This window comes from Saccopteryx leptura, chromosome 8 (genome assembly GCF_036850995.1).
Source record: "Saccopteryx leptura isolate mSacLep1 chromosome 8, mSacLep1_pri_phased_curated, whole genome shotgun sequence".
Taxonomy (NCBI): Eukaryota; Metazoa; Chordata; class Mammalia; order Chiroptera; family Emballonuridae; genus Saccopteryx; species Saccopteryx leptura.
The window spans coordinates 66746481-66763156 of NC_089510.1; the positions used below are offsets into that span (position 1 = coordinate 66746481).

A 16676-nucleotide genomic window follows, 5' to 3' on the forward strand; every position below is an offset into this window, starting at 1 on the left:
AGAACTGGCAGATGAAGGGAAAATGACCAGAATGGAGATGAGAAAGACAACAGTGTAGCTAAATCAACAAGAAACAGGAGTCCAGAAAAATGAACAATAAAATGTATTTTAAAAGACTTCTCCAGTTGGTATTTTGATTGAAATAGCTACCAATTAACTCCAATCCTTCATATTGTGTTCCTTTTGCTCCCGGAGTCCTCTTGCAGCTTTAATTCTTGAAACTCAGGTGATAGCACCAGACATTAAATCCCCAAAGGGAGAGGTATTATTAAACCTTTTGCTGGTCATTCTTTTCTGAACAAAATGGACACTTTCTTAAGCCCTCTTATTCATTTCATGATGATCGTTAGAAGAAGAAAAAATTAAGCCAAACTTGCATATTGAAAATAAAAAAACAAACTCAAAAAAATCTTGCAGATAATAAATATCGCCGATTCACTTATTTTAAACAAAGTCCAATTTTATTCACGCTCAATATCCTTGCAGTCCATTGTATACCTTCTGCACTGATCCCTGTTTCAGTAGCTGTTTGACACCTGAGGAAAGAATGAACAAGTGACACCATTAACAAAAATGTGACTTCCCTAGAGTATCAAGAGCACGTTTCACACGGAGGCTCACAGAAGGCCTTATGCCAACCATGATCTGAATTAAAATAATAACCACCGATGTCTAACTTCATCACATGTGGATACCCCCACACACCCACATGTGTGTCCAAGATAATCTGTCTTTCTCTATCAAGCACACATACTACTCACATCTTGTAAAACCCTGAGAAAAGGCAATCAAAATACAATGAAATCTCTTCAGCTCTCTCCCATTTCTTCTTTATCCTCTTTCCAGTTTTGACCTCCTTCACCTTCTATCTTTTATTTAGAACCTACCACAGGGCCCTCTTCTGAAGCAGCGTTCACAGACATCAGCCCTCAGCCACCCCTGGCCTAACATATACCTCATCTCTCCTTTAACAGTCTCTCCTTTAACAGTTTGGTCTAGCTCATTTGTTTTAAGTGATTCGGTGGCACACCCACACAACCCATCATTCCCTAGGTTTCAAAACCCAGCTTACACAGCGTTTTGAAACGCAGTGACCGAAGGATTTTGAGTATCGCCTTTACAGAAACACAAGTTCATTCCCAGTCTTATGTTCGTTAGAGTTAGTTGGTTGATGTCTGATGTCAGTGGAGGGCTTTGTTTTTATTGCCTGTCTTCTTTAACCGCCTTGTCTCAAATTCACACACAACATGCATACACCCACACTCACACACACCACACCCCTCACCTTCTCTTGCTTCCTCTGTCAGCTGTTCTTTTGGAAACTCCACATCAAAAGTGATTATCAAAGAGCCCTTGATGTTGTTGTTGTCAAAATTGGGGAGCCCTTCCCCTTTCTTCCACACCTTGGCTCCCGGTCTGGTGATCTTGTCCCGGGAAATATGTACCTGGAAAGCGAAGGGAATGGGCTGGAGCAGGGCTGCTACTCCGAAAGGGCAAAGCCAGCTTCCAGCCGTCTCTGGTGTTCAAAGCCTATGCCACATCTCAGGGGCAGCAGAAAGGATGAAGGGATGAGGGAAACCCATTCGAACACTGGGAGCCAAAGAAAGAGAAGGCTTTCAAAAGAAAAAGAAAAACCAAACACACAAACGAGTAAAAGAGTAAGGCTCTGCCAATGGAGACGATGAGGACGAGACGGCAAAGGCTATGTATGCAGTCCACTGTGCAGCTGACTGTCCAGGTGGAAGCGGCAGAGTGAGGGGAGGAGGCAGCGCAGACTGCGAAAGAAGTCCCCACGATCAGAGGGGCTGAAGAAGCTTGAAACCCCCCACATGAGAGCTTTAAGAGGACAAGCAGGAAGCAGGAAGAGTGGTTTGTTTACCTTGTGACCATCCAAGTGAGTAATATCCATATTAAAGCCCACCAGAGACTCAACTAGTGAGATTGTCACATTTGTGTATAAATCATCTCCTCTCCTTTCAAATATCGGGTGCCTAAAAACAGAACAAGGTGAAAATCATTAATTTCTGTCTTTCTTTGGGGCCAAGTTCAAAAAGTTTTTAGAACACTTTGGAAAAGGATGAATATCACTCATATAAACAAGCAGTATTTACTAGACATGCTTCTGTGTGCAGTATTAATCTATAAAGAGTGCAAAATTGAATAACCCTACTTTTAAAGGAGTTTACAATCAGCAGAAGCCAAAGCATGTAAATAAAACTACAAGTAATTAGATTATGCAAGATAGAGAAAGACAACTTCTGACAGTAGGGGCTCAGGAGACGGCCATCAGGAAGGGTCTGGAGAGGTCCCCAGGGCCAAGTCAGCCTCAGAGATGCAGGTAAGGTGGGCACAGGGGAGGATGAGGAGACGGCGAGAGGGAATTTTGGCAGAGACAGGATTTGAGATAGTCCCAGGCATATCAGGAAATAGAATGTTCCGGTTTCTCTGGGAAGCGATGAGAAAGACAAAAGAAAAACAAGCTGGGGAAAAGATCATGGAGATTAAGAGTGTTGTGAGAGAAAAAGTTCTAGGAGGTGGGCGTCCATTTCTCCCTATTTAGGTGGGAACTGTGTTTTGAAGAATCCTTAGAAGCAAAGGTATCATCGGTTTCCTAAGCGGCAACAAGAGAGAAATAATAAACAAGAACGCCTGAGTCCTAGGCAAAATTCTCATCCGAGCAGCACTTCATGCTGAGAGAAGCCAGCAAAGAACAGCCTCTGTGCACAGATGCGCAGAAGCAGGTTACGCTGGGAAGGTCTCCTCTATGCAGAAGTGCTCCATTCTTGTAAACCCTCAGTTAAAATCTCAGGCCTCCCAGACTTCCCATTCTTGTTTGCTTCTCTTTAAAACTCCTTGTTTTCTAATTCTTTCCTTCTAGCATCTTTTGAATTTGTTGGTCCTGAACAAACATATAACTAGAATCAATCCTAGGTCCCCACCCAGAATTTTCAGTACTGCTGTAGAGCTACAAGTAATCATTAAGGATATTAAGGGCATTAAACAGAGGGGAAAGTCTGGAAGTGTCCCAGTGGCTGCTCACATTTCTATAACCCGACTCATTTGTAAAGTGGGGGCTGAAGTGATGGCCTCTAAACTTAGATCACTTACTTGACGACTTTTATTCGGAACCGTAAGTCCCCTGGTTCTCCATCCACATGAGGCTCACCTAGTCAGAAAAGATGAGAGCGGATTGTGAGCCACACAGGTCTAACACTGCAAATCTACTTGGCAGTTGAGAGGATATTTTAAAACCCCTACCTAAGGTGTCAACTACCAAGTCTATCTGTGAAGGCTGTGCCTCTACTGGTTATATCACGTTTCAGACAATTAGTGAAGAACAGCTGTACATCAGGTACAGCAATAGATAACTTGACCTATTTCCTAAACAGAGAATGATTCATTGACTTCTTGAACCTGAAATCTTAAAGCTGTTTTTTTTTTGGTGTTTTAAATTTAATGCCAAAACTAATGTCTCAGAGTGATATTGGGGTTAATGACAATGGGGTTATATACCTTTTATCATTGCTGAGTTGAAATTAATCCATTAAGTCTGAACACGCTAAATTTTGATATAATTTAGGTGACTGATAGTAACTTTTGAACATAATATTCAAAGGGTAAACAGTAATGTACTGCTTAAGATGACCAACTATGATGGTCACAATAAGTTTTCTGTATCTAAAGCTGACTGAAACGTATTAAAAATATGTGTATTTCCTATGTGGCCATTAAGAATATGGGTTGAGGTGAGAGTGGGAAGTACTCACAAACAGAGAGCAGAAAGTTATGATAATAAAACATCAACATCAGTAGTTTACCTTCTCCAATAAAGGGATACTCCATGCCATCTCTCACCCCAGGCTCTATTTCTACCTCCAGTGTTCGTTCTTCATTCACTAATCTGAGACAAAGAGAATTTAAAATGAAAAAAAAAAAAAAAAAAAAAGGAAATACCAACCAAATCCCAGCTACAAGTAATAAAAAGTTTTATCTATTCTATTTGATCTTTTTCTTAGAAGAAAAAACCCTGTATCTCTGGTTGACAAAGCCATCTGATGTGCATTTACGTCTTCTACCTGCCAGAACAGGACAAGCTACTGCCCTATGGTACACAGTCATGCAGCTGCTGCCTCCAGACAGCCTGCAGCAGACGGATCACTGTGAACTGCGTGATCCATACCCGAGAAAACCACCACACTACACTCATTTGCATCTGGAAGGGCAGGGTCGTGTTTATGAGGAATCTAGCAGGAGAGTTTATCCTATCTGATTTGTTTCCTGATCCCACAAATAGCTGATCTAGTTTTGAAATACACAATTTAAGGTTCAAATTAAATAGTTGTATTTATAACGTATCCACAAATAGTACTTCTCTAATCTGAAATGTTAGCTGATGTATCATATTGCTCTAATATTCTAAATAGGAAATATGAAACATCAAACATTTATCAGGTACCTTCATAAATAAAGGCCACTGTTGATTCGTTCAGAAACATAAAGGGAGATATTTAGAAGAACTACCTTGAGAAAAAATTAAAATGTACACTTCTTTGTTCAATCCTTTGGCAGAACATGAGAGAGAAGAGTGAGGGGAGGAAGGGGAAAATAATCTAGGAATGGAACATTAGCATTTTATTAGACAAATGAGATGATTCAAGTGTCTCCGAGTAGAGCCCGTCTCACTTACTTGACATTAGGGCACTCATCGCAGACCACCTCCTGGGTCATCTGGAAGCGGCCTGGGCCCAGCTGGGTGGTCCGCATCTCTTGCCGACAGTTGCATTTTCGTTTGCCAGGAGCCTGCCTTGCCACAGGCTTGTTTCTAACGACCTAGGAAGTGCATAAACAAGGTCAGCTGCCCTTTCGTGGAGAGTAGCCGGGGCCTCCTGAACTGACCAGGGCTCTGCACTTGTGCCAGGGCTGGAACTCTGGAACTCCCCTTCTCTGGTAAGCTATCCCTCGGGAGACCTGAGCTGAGAGAAGTATTAATGCAGTTACAAGTCAGCCCCCAAACAGGAAGGAAACAGATATTTAAATGACTCAAATTCTAAAGCTGGAAAAGAGAGAAGGGAGTAAGAAAAAAGAGAACAGAGAAATAAAGTGTAATATATCAGCATTTCTAACCCACAATTAAATACTTCTGAGTTAAAGCAGTTCACAGAATTACTATCTTTTAGAAATCTGAGCTATGTAAAGCATAACCCTGAATAACAACAACCAGAGCCTTGAAGAGCTGGTATGTGGCCCCACCAGACGATTACCTCTGATTAACCTAATGGAAACAATTCCTTGTTTCAGGCAACTCAGTCTAGGACAGCTTCCAGTGCTATCTCAACTCGGATACCTTAGCCTGTAAGAAGAGACACCATGGTCATCTCTCTGTTGACTGCAAATAACATTCTGATCCCTCTAAGTGTGTGGAAACCAATATAAATGGAGAAATGTATTCTTGTTTTTACCTGTTTAACTAGTCAAACACCTAATCACAAAGGATATGCTCACGCAGCAGGATAACACAAATGCCTGGAGACAAATCCCTGAAAGCCTACCAACATACAAAAGCCCAGGTCAACAGAATAGAGAACAACCATAACAGAGAAAATACTTTATAGTACTTACTATGTGCCAAGCAATGCTCTAATGGCAGGTACATATATTTAATCCTCATGACAACCTTATGAAGTAGGTAGTTATTATTTCCATTTTACAGAGGAAGTAATGAAAGCACACACAGGTTCAATAACATGACCAAGGTCACATAACTAATGTATGGCAGAGCCAGGATTCTAAACCAGGCAGTCTAGCTCAAAAGTGGATGTTTTTAACCACTATGCTCTCTCCAAATAATTTTTTTTTTACAAAAGAATTTACTACTGGGTCATTTAAATAGCAAGGTCACTTACATCCTTTACAATAATTAGATTAAAAAAGAATTTGATTAGAAACACACCAACTACAAAGAGTAATATACTGTGCATCAGCGCTGACTGCAGACACAGGTCTGGAAAGGGGGCATGGGAGTTAATGAGGCTCACCACTTTCTGCCACCTCAACAACCTATCCTGGTTTTGAAGGAGAGACGGTCGCATATTTTGAATGCCCCTTTCTCCCATTCTTCGGACCGAATAACAGTATTACCAGCCACTTGCCTCTTCTGTAATTGTCTAGTCCTCTTCTTTCAACTATTCAGAGCAAAAGCCACAACTAAGAAAACGCTCCTTGCCAATGTGGCATGTATGCACAGGCTACTGCTATCTCCTCCAAAATCCTGGCAAAACTCCAAGAAAACGTGAATGCCAGAAAACTATAATGATAACACAAACTGTATGAGAAAACTCCAGAAACAGGAGGCTGCTCTGAAGTGGTGTGTACAGGGGTGACAACAGCTAGCAGGGGCAGTGCGAGGATGCTTGATAAAAGCAGTTCAAGTTCTGCTCTTGCAACTACCTCGGGACTGTCTGGCCTCCTCCCCAGAAAACAATGGACTCCAGACATCAAACAAAAACTCCAAGAAAACAAAACGCAGTTCAAACCACTAGGTAAGGGCTTGCCCTAATAAGTTCTATAAGGAAAGAGAGCTGTCACTATCCACAGGGGTCAGATAAGCTCAAAGGCTAAAAAACAGCTAGAGACCTGAGGACTCCAACTATCTACCAAACCCCACAAAGACAGCGAACTAGATAACACACTAAGAGACTAATTTAAGCATGGTAATACTTAAGGGAAGACATTAGAGAAATGAAATAGAGTAAGAAACAATACAAGAATCAAGTAGAAATATTATGTAAAAAATATGAGTTAAAAAAAACACAGCTGATGGAATATTATTAGAAACGACATAGCTGAAGATGAAAATGGGAGCTGGGAGACCATGAGGTACTCTCCTAAAAGCAAGCAGGGAAGGACAAAGAAGTAAAATATTTTCTAATATTTAAAAAAAGTTAAGAGCAAATAGAGGTAGAAGGGCCAAGGATTAAATAACTGAAAATACTGTAGAAATAAATTTTCCAGAATTAAAAAAGATGAATAACCTCAAATTAAAAGATTGCAAAGTTTTAGTAGAAAATATAGCTGAACTGCTTTCTGATTTTAGGACAAAGAATAATTTCTCACATAAGACACAGAAACTAACCATAAAGGAGAACACTCATGAATTTACCACGTTAAAGTTAATTACTTCTGTTCTTTAAATAAATTTTCATTAATGAAAAGACAAGTTACAAACTGATAGGATATTTTTGTATAATATACAACCAACAAAGGATTAGTAAGAACAAACTTTTCTTAAAATTCAGTAAGAACAGAGCAAAAGAAAAATAGGCAAAAGACATGAATGGGCATTTCACAAGACAGGAAACAAATACAACCAATAAACATATGAAGATGCTTATTCTATTTATTAATCCAAAAAATGAAAATTAATACCACAATAAGATAATATTTTATACTTATTTAATGGGTAAAAACTGAGAAGTCTAATAATTCAAAGTATTGGAGAGGTGGGCAGATCTATAGGATTTTCTATAAACTGCAGGTGAAAATATGGGTACCAATCAACTGAGAAAACAATATGGTATTATCGTGTACAAATGAATGCTGGTTCATATGACCCAGCAAGCCACTCTTACGTAAAACCACCTGAGAAATTCTTGCTCATATGTACCTGGATATATATACACAAACGTTCATAAAAGCACTGTTTGAAATTAAAAAAAAAACTGGAAATAACCTATGTGCCTATTGATACATTGTGATCACAATGAAATTCATTCAACAGAATTATAGCTATAATAAACAAGATGGACCAAAAAAAGCGAGTCACAGAAGATAATGTACAGTATGATAACATTTTCACAGTCAAAAACAATGAAAATAAAAAATATATTAATCAGGTATTCATATATTTAATACAACAAGCAAGAATGGCAAGGGAAGAATAGACAAAATTAGGGTAGTGGCTCTCTTTGAAGGGAGGCAGGGGAATGTAATAGGGAAGTAGCACATAGGTAGATGGAAGTTGTGGTATTGTTTTATTTAGCTCTTGGGCTGGGTGATGAGTTCCTGACACAGAAACAGCGTATCACGAACCAAGGATTATGGTTAATGCAATTCTACACATCTGGTCACTCTCCCCATCCCATAAAGACAGACAAGGTAACCAGAAATCCCTTGTTTTTAGTCAAAAGAACAAGTCTGCGAGCCAATATGAACACTTGTATTGTTTGAACTTACTTCGACAAAATTTCCTGCATACACTTCTTCTAAAGTGACTTCTAGGTCTACAATAATATCACTTCCTCTTGGAATATTTCTGTCTTGCTGACGAGGGGTTCCTCCAAACATGAAACCAAAATCTCCAAAGAAGCTATAGATCAGAGTGAAATCAACAGAAAAAGAAATTAGAGTCTATATCTTGCAATTATTTCGTTTTCTTAACATTCATAAAATATTGTGCCCTGCCAACATATTGTATAAAACTGAAAAACATTTTTAATACATTGAAGTCACACATCATATACAATTTTTTAAATTAATACAATGTCAACTATATTGCCCCACCACAAAAAAATTACTAATATAGCATTATCTAGATGTATAGAGTATACTGTATATATACACAGTATACCAATGAATTCAAAGTTCAGATTAATCAATAAAATAATGTTTCAATACTGAGGAATATCAAGATATAATGGATTTATTGAGAAAGGGTATAATATATATAAATATAAACCATGTAGTACTATACCTACTGGTAATTTTGAACATTCACAATGTTCACTTTATATGCTTTTTGGAAATTAACTTTGGTGAAAGTTACTACCTGTACAAAAATCTTGTGTTCATAATTAGATAAACTAAGAAAAGCATCAGCCTTAGTAAAATTCTAAACTTTAAGGAAGTTTTGAACTCCACAAACTTCCAAAATTAATTTATTTTTGTAAGTAACAGAAGTATTAACTTGAGATTAATACAGTGACCTTCAACTGTGTAGGTATTCTAATCTTAATGTTAATATTTGGTGTCATTAAGCCTCAGATGTTAGCACAGTGACGATAACAACTATATAACTACCCCCTGCCAACTAACCATGGTGGCTGGATTTCCTGAATCTTAAATAAAAGCAGAGAGGGAGGATTTGGCATGGGAAGAGGTGCAAACAAGTTTTTTTTCTATTTTGGCATCCGAGGAATCACATCTATCAGCCAAGGGGAACAGGACACTTCCCTAGCAGACTAAACCCCAAATCAACCCTGGGGTAAAAAAGGATTTCTAAGCATATTACTCACACATCTTCACAAGTCCTAAAAACCTATTCTCACCCCAAACACTATTGTATGTGACAGTGACTCTTACTTCTTTTGGAGAAGGGTTTACAAAACGCTTTGGACTTTGTAGAAAACAATAAATCCTCGCCCCTTAGAAATGCACATTCAAACATTTTCTTTTGTTTGTAACTTGACTTGAAACTCTAGGTGAAGATCTCCTGGTATCTGACATCATTGAGGCATGTGGAAATTCAAATACTCAACAAAGAGGGGTTCCAAGAGTGGGAAGGAAAGGTGTTGACTGTTCTAGCCACTCAGCACTTCCAGAAAGCCCCCTCACAGCAGGAGATTAAAGAGCTTCTACTTTAATCCTTCCCCAAAGGCTGGCTAACATAACTGTCCCTCTCTTGTTGATAAAAGAAAAGCACCTCTGCATATGGAAGCACGAATTTCTCAATCTCTCTTATAAGAATAACTGCTCGTTACATGGCCTACAAATGCTAAGACAACACGGAGATCAGGACGGACTCATTTTCAATGTATCTCCCTGCAACACTGTCAGGGTTGATTTGGTTGATCTAGTTGGCCAGATGGACAGCCCTGTCATTCTTGGAGCTTTGTGAAAATGGAAGAGTACATTCCCACAGGGAGGACGAGGATTGACCTTTTGGTCAAGGATCAGTTGAGTTCTACTCTTCATTAAAAGCTTCTGAACAAGGAAGCAAGGATTATTCTTTAAGTGATCCATTCTCAGACGCTACTATTTTACAGATGGGTAGATTACATACTGTGAAAAAATGTCTCCATGGGAGCTCTGATGACCATCTTTTAATCCCTCTTCACCATATGTATCATATTGTTTCCGTTTCTCACTATCTGACAGAACCTGGGACAAAGATCAACGAGGAAAAGATGATGAGTTGGTAACATTCAAATAAGGCGCATTCATATTTGTTTTTTTAAACTGATACTGTGCCTAAGATTTTAGCGGAACACAGTTTTTATAACCCTTGGTATTAACACGTTAATAAAGTTATTTTCTTTATCAGACTAAATTCTTTGATGCACTGTTCACTTTGTAATTTCCAGATTACTCAATTCAGTATTTTTCATTTAAACGTATCCAAAGTCACCGAGTCACATCAAAATCACATCTGAGATGAACAATGTGGCTATAACGGTGAGGGTAGTAACAAGAAAGAGGTAAGGTGAATTCCTCAGGTTTCCTGTTTAGTTTGACTCCAGTGTTTATGCTGTTGACCACTATGCTATGTTATCTCTTTAAACTATGAACTCAGACCGTGATGGTGAACCTTTTTATAAAAACACTGTGATTGAGCCACCATGAAAGCTAGAACACACACTAGTGGGCGGGAGGGACCAGGTTGACCAGCACTGCAAAAGTGGGCGGTTTTTATAAAAAAGGTTCGCCATCACGGAACTAGGATATGAATATGACAGACTGTCATTAGTGCCAGAAACAGTAAACTAGGACGGCCTTAAAATTTGCTGAGCCTTACAGGTCCATATAACCCACCCCTACCAATATATACACATTAGGAGATTGGCAAATCAAGGGAATCAAATGACAGACTCTCCAGAAAGGTCTATACACCTATATTTTCATATTTCCTTTAAAATTTTTTTGATGTATATAGAAATCCAATTTTGGAAGAATGCTGTCGGCCATAAATATATATGTTCAAGTTCAGAACCTCCTGAGACCAAATTACAAAGTGTAAAATAGGACACTGCTCCGTGAAGGTTGCTCAAGGTCAATTTCACAGCTTGAAAGACTTTTTGAAGTTTTAACGGTTTTAGAAACTCCATGCACAATCAGAAATACATTCTTTCTCATTGGGCCTACTCTATACATGACACTAAAGAATGTAAAAACAATGTAAGCTTCCATATTCCTCAAAATTTTCCTTTCAAAAAAAAGCTATTTAGAGCAATCCAAAGTATATGCACACATATACCTTAGAAAATTAAATTGGGTTCAATCCCTGGTCAGGACTCACATGAGCAACCATCTGCTTCCTTTTCCCTCCCTCTCCCCTTTCTCTCTCTCTTCCTCTCTCGCAGCCAGTGCTTGATTGGTTAGAGCTAACATTGGACTCAGATGGGGGTTACCAGGTGGATTCTGGTTGGAGTGCATGCAAGAGTCTGTCTCACTATCTCCCCTCCTCTAACTTAAAAAAATAAAAAAAGAAAGAAAATTAAATAGATATATACTCTTTCCTTGATATTTTTAAATCCTACTTAAACAGCAGACTGAAGAAGAAAGTAATTGCAAACCCATACTTGTGTTGGCTCAGGAGAAGAGAGCTTAGAAGTAGATGGGGCTTGTTGAATGAACAAAAACAGGGAAAGATCTGACTGCCATATGAAACAGGACACATTTTTGGCTCAAGGCCTAAATGATGTGCAAGGGGCCACAGAAAACATTAACATTTACATATATTTAGAAGAATTTTTTAAAATGTTGAGTGTAAGTCAAAGTGAGCAGTCTTAAAAAGAAAAGACAAATGGGTTAGTCCATAAGTTGACTAAAATATACAACTAAGGCCACTATGACACACTAGGTGAGAGAAAGGAATGTTTTGGTAAAAATTTTTAAAAAGTAGCTACTTTGGAAAAGCAGAAATGGGAAGTTAACTTAAAAAAATCCTCTTATTATTATGCAATTTGGATTTCCAATATTTCCACTTTCAAGTCTACTTCTCTGGTCTTATCTTGAAAAAGAAATGATACCTACATTTGGATCTATAAGAAACATGATTTCAAAACCCCAAAACAAAGACTATATTTTAGTCAGTTTCTTTTTAGACATCAGAGGCTTCTCTAATAACCTTCCCCAACTAGCCTTAAAGTTACCTATTATCATTCCCTTCCTCCTTACTTTCCTTCTAAGGAATGCAGTTTTATTCTAAGGTCTTGGGAACTAGTTTATTTTTAAAAGAAATAACAGAGTGTCAACTGATTGAAATGCCAGCAGTAATCCCAGCTCAGTAAAGACAGATTTGTATTCACAAAAGACTTCCCAACATCACATCTCTAATTTATCTAAGAAACAAAGTCAACCAAATGAATAAATGATATATATATATATATGCTCACATATATATTATATATATAAAATAGAACTTATGACTTAGAAAGGTTCTTACAGTTAAATAAACTACAAACTCATAAATGAACCTGCCTAGATTATGGCTAAAGAACATTGTAGAGTCTTTAAAGAGCATGGTCAATTTATAACAACAGCTTCCCTAGAAAACATTTTTGAGTATGGGGTTCCCAGCAAACAATGGGAACATTCATGGAAAATACAGTGCAAAAATATGGAATCCATATTATCAACAAGAAACAATATGTTATATATAATGAAAGAGTCCACCAACGCTCTCATATTTATTTGTGGGCCTGAGGTTAAAAATTTCAGACCCACAGGCTCCCTGAAGATGCCAAGAGAAGAAAGGGGGGGGGGGGGCATTAGTTCTAGGTTTTATGTGGGTATTAAGTCACTGTTTTAGTTCCTTCACTTCTTTAATCTAGGAGGCCTTGAGATCCCTTTATTTCCATGTTTTCCACTATAAAAATATTTTTCACATTTGTTTTTGTTTATAGCCTTTTCATTATACAGGGATTTACTCTGTATTTAGAAGTTTTAGGCAACGGCTTGTGGCTCAGTGAATAGAGCATTGGCCTGGTGTATGGATATCCTGGTTTTGATTCTGGTCAGGGCGCACAGGAGTAGTGACCATCTGCTTCCTCTCCCCTTCTTTCTCTCTTCCCCTACCACAGCCAGTGGGTTGATGGTTCAAGCATGGCCCTGTGGCCCATTGGAGCGCACCAGCCTTAGGCACTAAAAATAATCTAGTACTTGAGCATTGGCCCCAGACGGGTTGCTGAGTGGATCCTGGTCAGGGAGCATGAGAGAGTCTGTCTCTCTATCTTCTCTCTATCTCTCCTCCTCTCACTCCCCCTCTAAAAAAAGAAGCTTTAGCTCCATGATGTTTAGAGTTAAATTTTTTTTTCTGTGCCCTTTTAGAAAATGGAAATAAATGGTGACTAGAGTTGTTAACACTGTATTGTGTAATTGAAATTTGCTAAAAAGCAGAACTAAAATATTCTCACACACACAAAAAAGTGAGGTGATAGATGTGTTACCTAGATGGGTGGACTCCTTTGACAATGTGTATGTATGTATACCAAATCATTATGGTGAACAATTTAAATATATTATAATCTTATTTTTCAATTATACCTCAATAAAGCTGAAAAAAAAATAAAATCACAGATCTCTTATTCTATTTATATAGGAAAGGTGAATTGCAACACATGCAAAAACAGCTACTTCCTAAAGTAATAAGTGTGAAAGATTATCAATAACTTATTTGTAAAATTTTTTCACTATAGTGTTGAAAGGTTCTGTGTATAACAGTTTTTCAAATAATAAATAAATAATTTACTGAGCATTCAATAAGTATTCCTCAGTGTTGTTAAGTAAAATGGGAATAAGAATGTGCCCAATTCTACTATATTTCATGGTGTCCTAGTGAAGAGCAAACGAAGGAGGGGTTTGATCTCTAGATTCGAGGTCGCAAAATTCAAACTGCAGCTGTTTTGCTTGATCTGCATGAGTAAGATGTTTTTTAATTGAATTAGTTACCAAAATTTTACCATCAGAAGAGTTTACATAAAAATCTGGATTTCTATTTCTCTAGAGACAAAAATTATCTGGCAACAGTGTTTGCATTTGTACATGGCAAACTTAATGAGGCTGAATAACAGGTGCCCCCTTGAAATGGGGCAAGAAGGCTTCAGTCTGTCACAGCCCTCAACCCCTACTGATTCCCACCATGGGACGCAGAATATCCACTGTCATGTTTTATCTTACACCTGCCCTGCATGTTATTTGTCTGGTCCATACTGGAGTACGAATTTGTAATCCTCATTTAGATTTTGTTTCTGTTTCTGGAGCCAGCTCCCAAACTGATTGGCTTAATGATCAATCTACTTATTAACCTATTAATCTAACTTTCTTTCAATCATCTTTTTCAATATTACTCTCCTTAATAAAACAAATATTAATAAGAAAAAGGTAAGAAATAGCATCCTTAAACATAAATGCACAATATAGCATCAAATACTAATTTTACTTTTACCTATTGTCTATTTAAAAAAAAAAGTGACCTGAAAGAAGAGAGTATTTCCCCATGTTACATAGTCTTTTCTGTATCTGTAAGTTTTATTCATACTTTGTACATTTTCCTGTCTCACCTCATAAGCAGCACCCAGATCCTGGAACTTCTCCTGAGCTCGTGGATCATCAGGGTTCCGGTCCGGATGAAGCTGCAGGGCTAGCTTCCTGTAGGCCTTTTTAATATCCTTTATAGAGGCGCTGCGTGGCACCCCCAAGATCTTATAAAAATCTCTCCTGGGGAAGAAGTAGGGGGACAGGACACTTCATGAGAGTTATATATTTCATTTTTAAAAGTGAAATTTTTTCATTTACATTTAGGTTTGCATCTGAGCAAAAGAGGCAGGAAAATGAAGGTATAAATGTGACACACAAATATAATAACTAAAAAGAGAACACACCAGAATTTATAATGAATCTTATATATTGAAGTAAGCACAGTAAGAGGCTATGTACTTTTTGAGCAATGCTAAAATTATTCAAAATATATATACGGCATTCTTCTCTTAGAACTACTTTCAGTCAAGAAAACCATTTTTCTTATTTTTCACTCACTTGCAATTATCAACCAATAAGTGTGTAATCAAATTAACTCTCTCCTTTAAGAGAGATAGAGGGACAGATAGGGATGGACAGACAGACAGGAAGGAGAGAGATAAGAAGCATCAATTCTTCGTCGGGGCACCTTAGTTGTTCATTGATTGTTTTTTCATATGGGCCTTGACAGAGGAGCTCCAGCTGAGCCAGTGACCCCTTGCTCAAGCCAGAGACCTCGGGTGCATGCTAGCGACCATGGGCACATGTCTATGATTCCATGCTCAAGCCAGTGACCCTGGCGCTCAAGCAGGTGAGCCTGCGCTCAAGTTGGTGACCTTGAGGTTTCCACCCCGGGTCCTCTGCGTCCCAGTCCGATGCTCTATCCACTGTGCCACCGCCTGGGTAAGAGGATCATGGATCTTAAAGGCTGGAAGAATCCTCAAGAGTTCAGGTGGTTCTACTCCCTTCACAGAGGAGACGCACGATTATTTCCATGTTATGGATGTGAATTTACTTGGTGCCTTCAAGGTCACACAATTCATAAGGGGGTTGGGTTAGAACCCCAGTCTACCTACCATCTGTTGGTAAAATGCTCATACCATTCAGCTTCTCAAAAATGTACCAGGGAGAGAGCCACTGAGGCATGATGACAGCTTAGGCTCAGTATCTCAAGAAGTTGTACCAGGGATCTCCCAAGGGTCTACCTTGTTTTCTTCAGTTCCTACATGGCTTCCCTACCTGTTCTCCTCACTTTCTCACTTAGCCTGGCACTAACCTATCTACATTAAAGTCAGCTCCCCAATGTCTCATTGCAGGCTCAACATTAAATCATCCTCTTCGCCAGCTCAACGGCCCCCCTTTCCCCCGCGCTGTGTTTGGCAATGCACCCAACTCCCACTCCTCCGGACAAATCTAACTCTACAGGACCGCTAGATCTAAGCCCCTCTCCCTCTCCTCTCCACCCACTAGCCTGGTCCACATTACCCATTTCTCTGCCCCACCGTCTCACCACACCAATGCCCTCTCCTCCTCCTTCCAGCTTCGTCCCAGCCAAGACTGACTCACGGCCCGGTGCCCGGGGGTGCCCGTTCCTCACCCGGCGATCACGGCCCCGATGAAGTATAACAGCAACAGGCAGAAGGTGCCCAGGTTTTGCGGGGCCATGGTTTCTGTGCCAGCCTCTCTGCCAGCCCCTATCCCTCACACTCCTCACAGTCTCCTATTCCGCCGCGTCGGCTCGCCAGCCCACCCGGCCCTAAAAGGCCGCTTTACGCTGGGGTCTCCTACTGGGTCCAAAGCGACAGCAACCTTGCCCCCTCCTCAGCCAGTCCACTTCCCGGGAGTCCCGAGTCCCGGTGAGAGAAGACCCACAGCAGATGAGAGCCAATGACTGCTCGGGACATCACACGCGGCCGGCGCCTCGCAGCCAATCAGCACAGTACACTTCACCTCCGAGGCGGCGCCGGCAGCCAGTTAGGCTTTGGAACTACAGCCGCAGCTCCTGGCCAATTAGAAGAGAGAACGTCAGAGAGCCGCGCCGCTGCAGGAGTCCACTCACCCCGGCTCCCGCGAGTCGTAGAAAACTACGTAAAAGGGCGGTGGGGGAATGAGAACCAAATGAGGGTATCTAAGGTACATGAAGTTTTCCCCGCCCGCCTCCTCTG

At 39.6% G+C, this 16676-nt stretch overlaps 1 protein-coding gene across 1 annotated transcript; it reads right to left on the reverse strand.

Annotated features, from left to right (window-relative positions):
• Positions 1–87: 87 nt before the first annotated feature.
• Positions 88–16399, reverse strand: DNAJB11 (DnaJ heat shock protein family (Hsp40) member B11). Its single transcript, XM_066347593.1, has 10 exons — positions 16109–16399; positions 14556–14712; positions 10058–10155; positions 8233–8365; positions 4688–4830; positions 3819–3901; positions 3109–3166; positions 1880–1991; positions 1286–1445; positions 88–536 (listed from the first exon to the last, which is right to left on the reverse strand). Exons 1-10 carry the CDS (start codon positions 16174–16176, stop codon positions 472–474), a joined length of 1077 nt encoding a protein of 358 aa, XP_066203690.1. The 5' UTR covers positions 16177–16399; the 3' UTR covers positions 88–471.
• Positions 16400–16676: the final 277 nt, after the last annotated feature.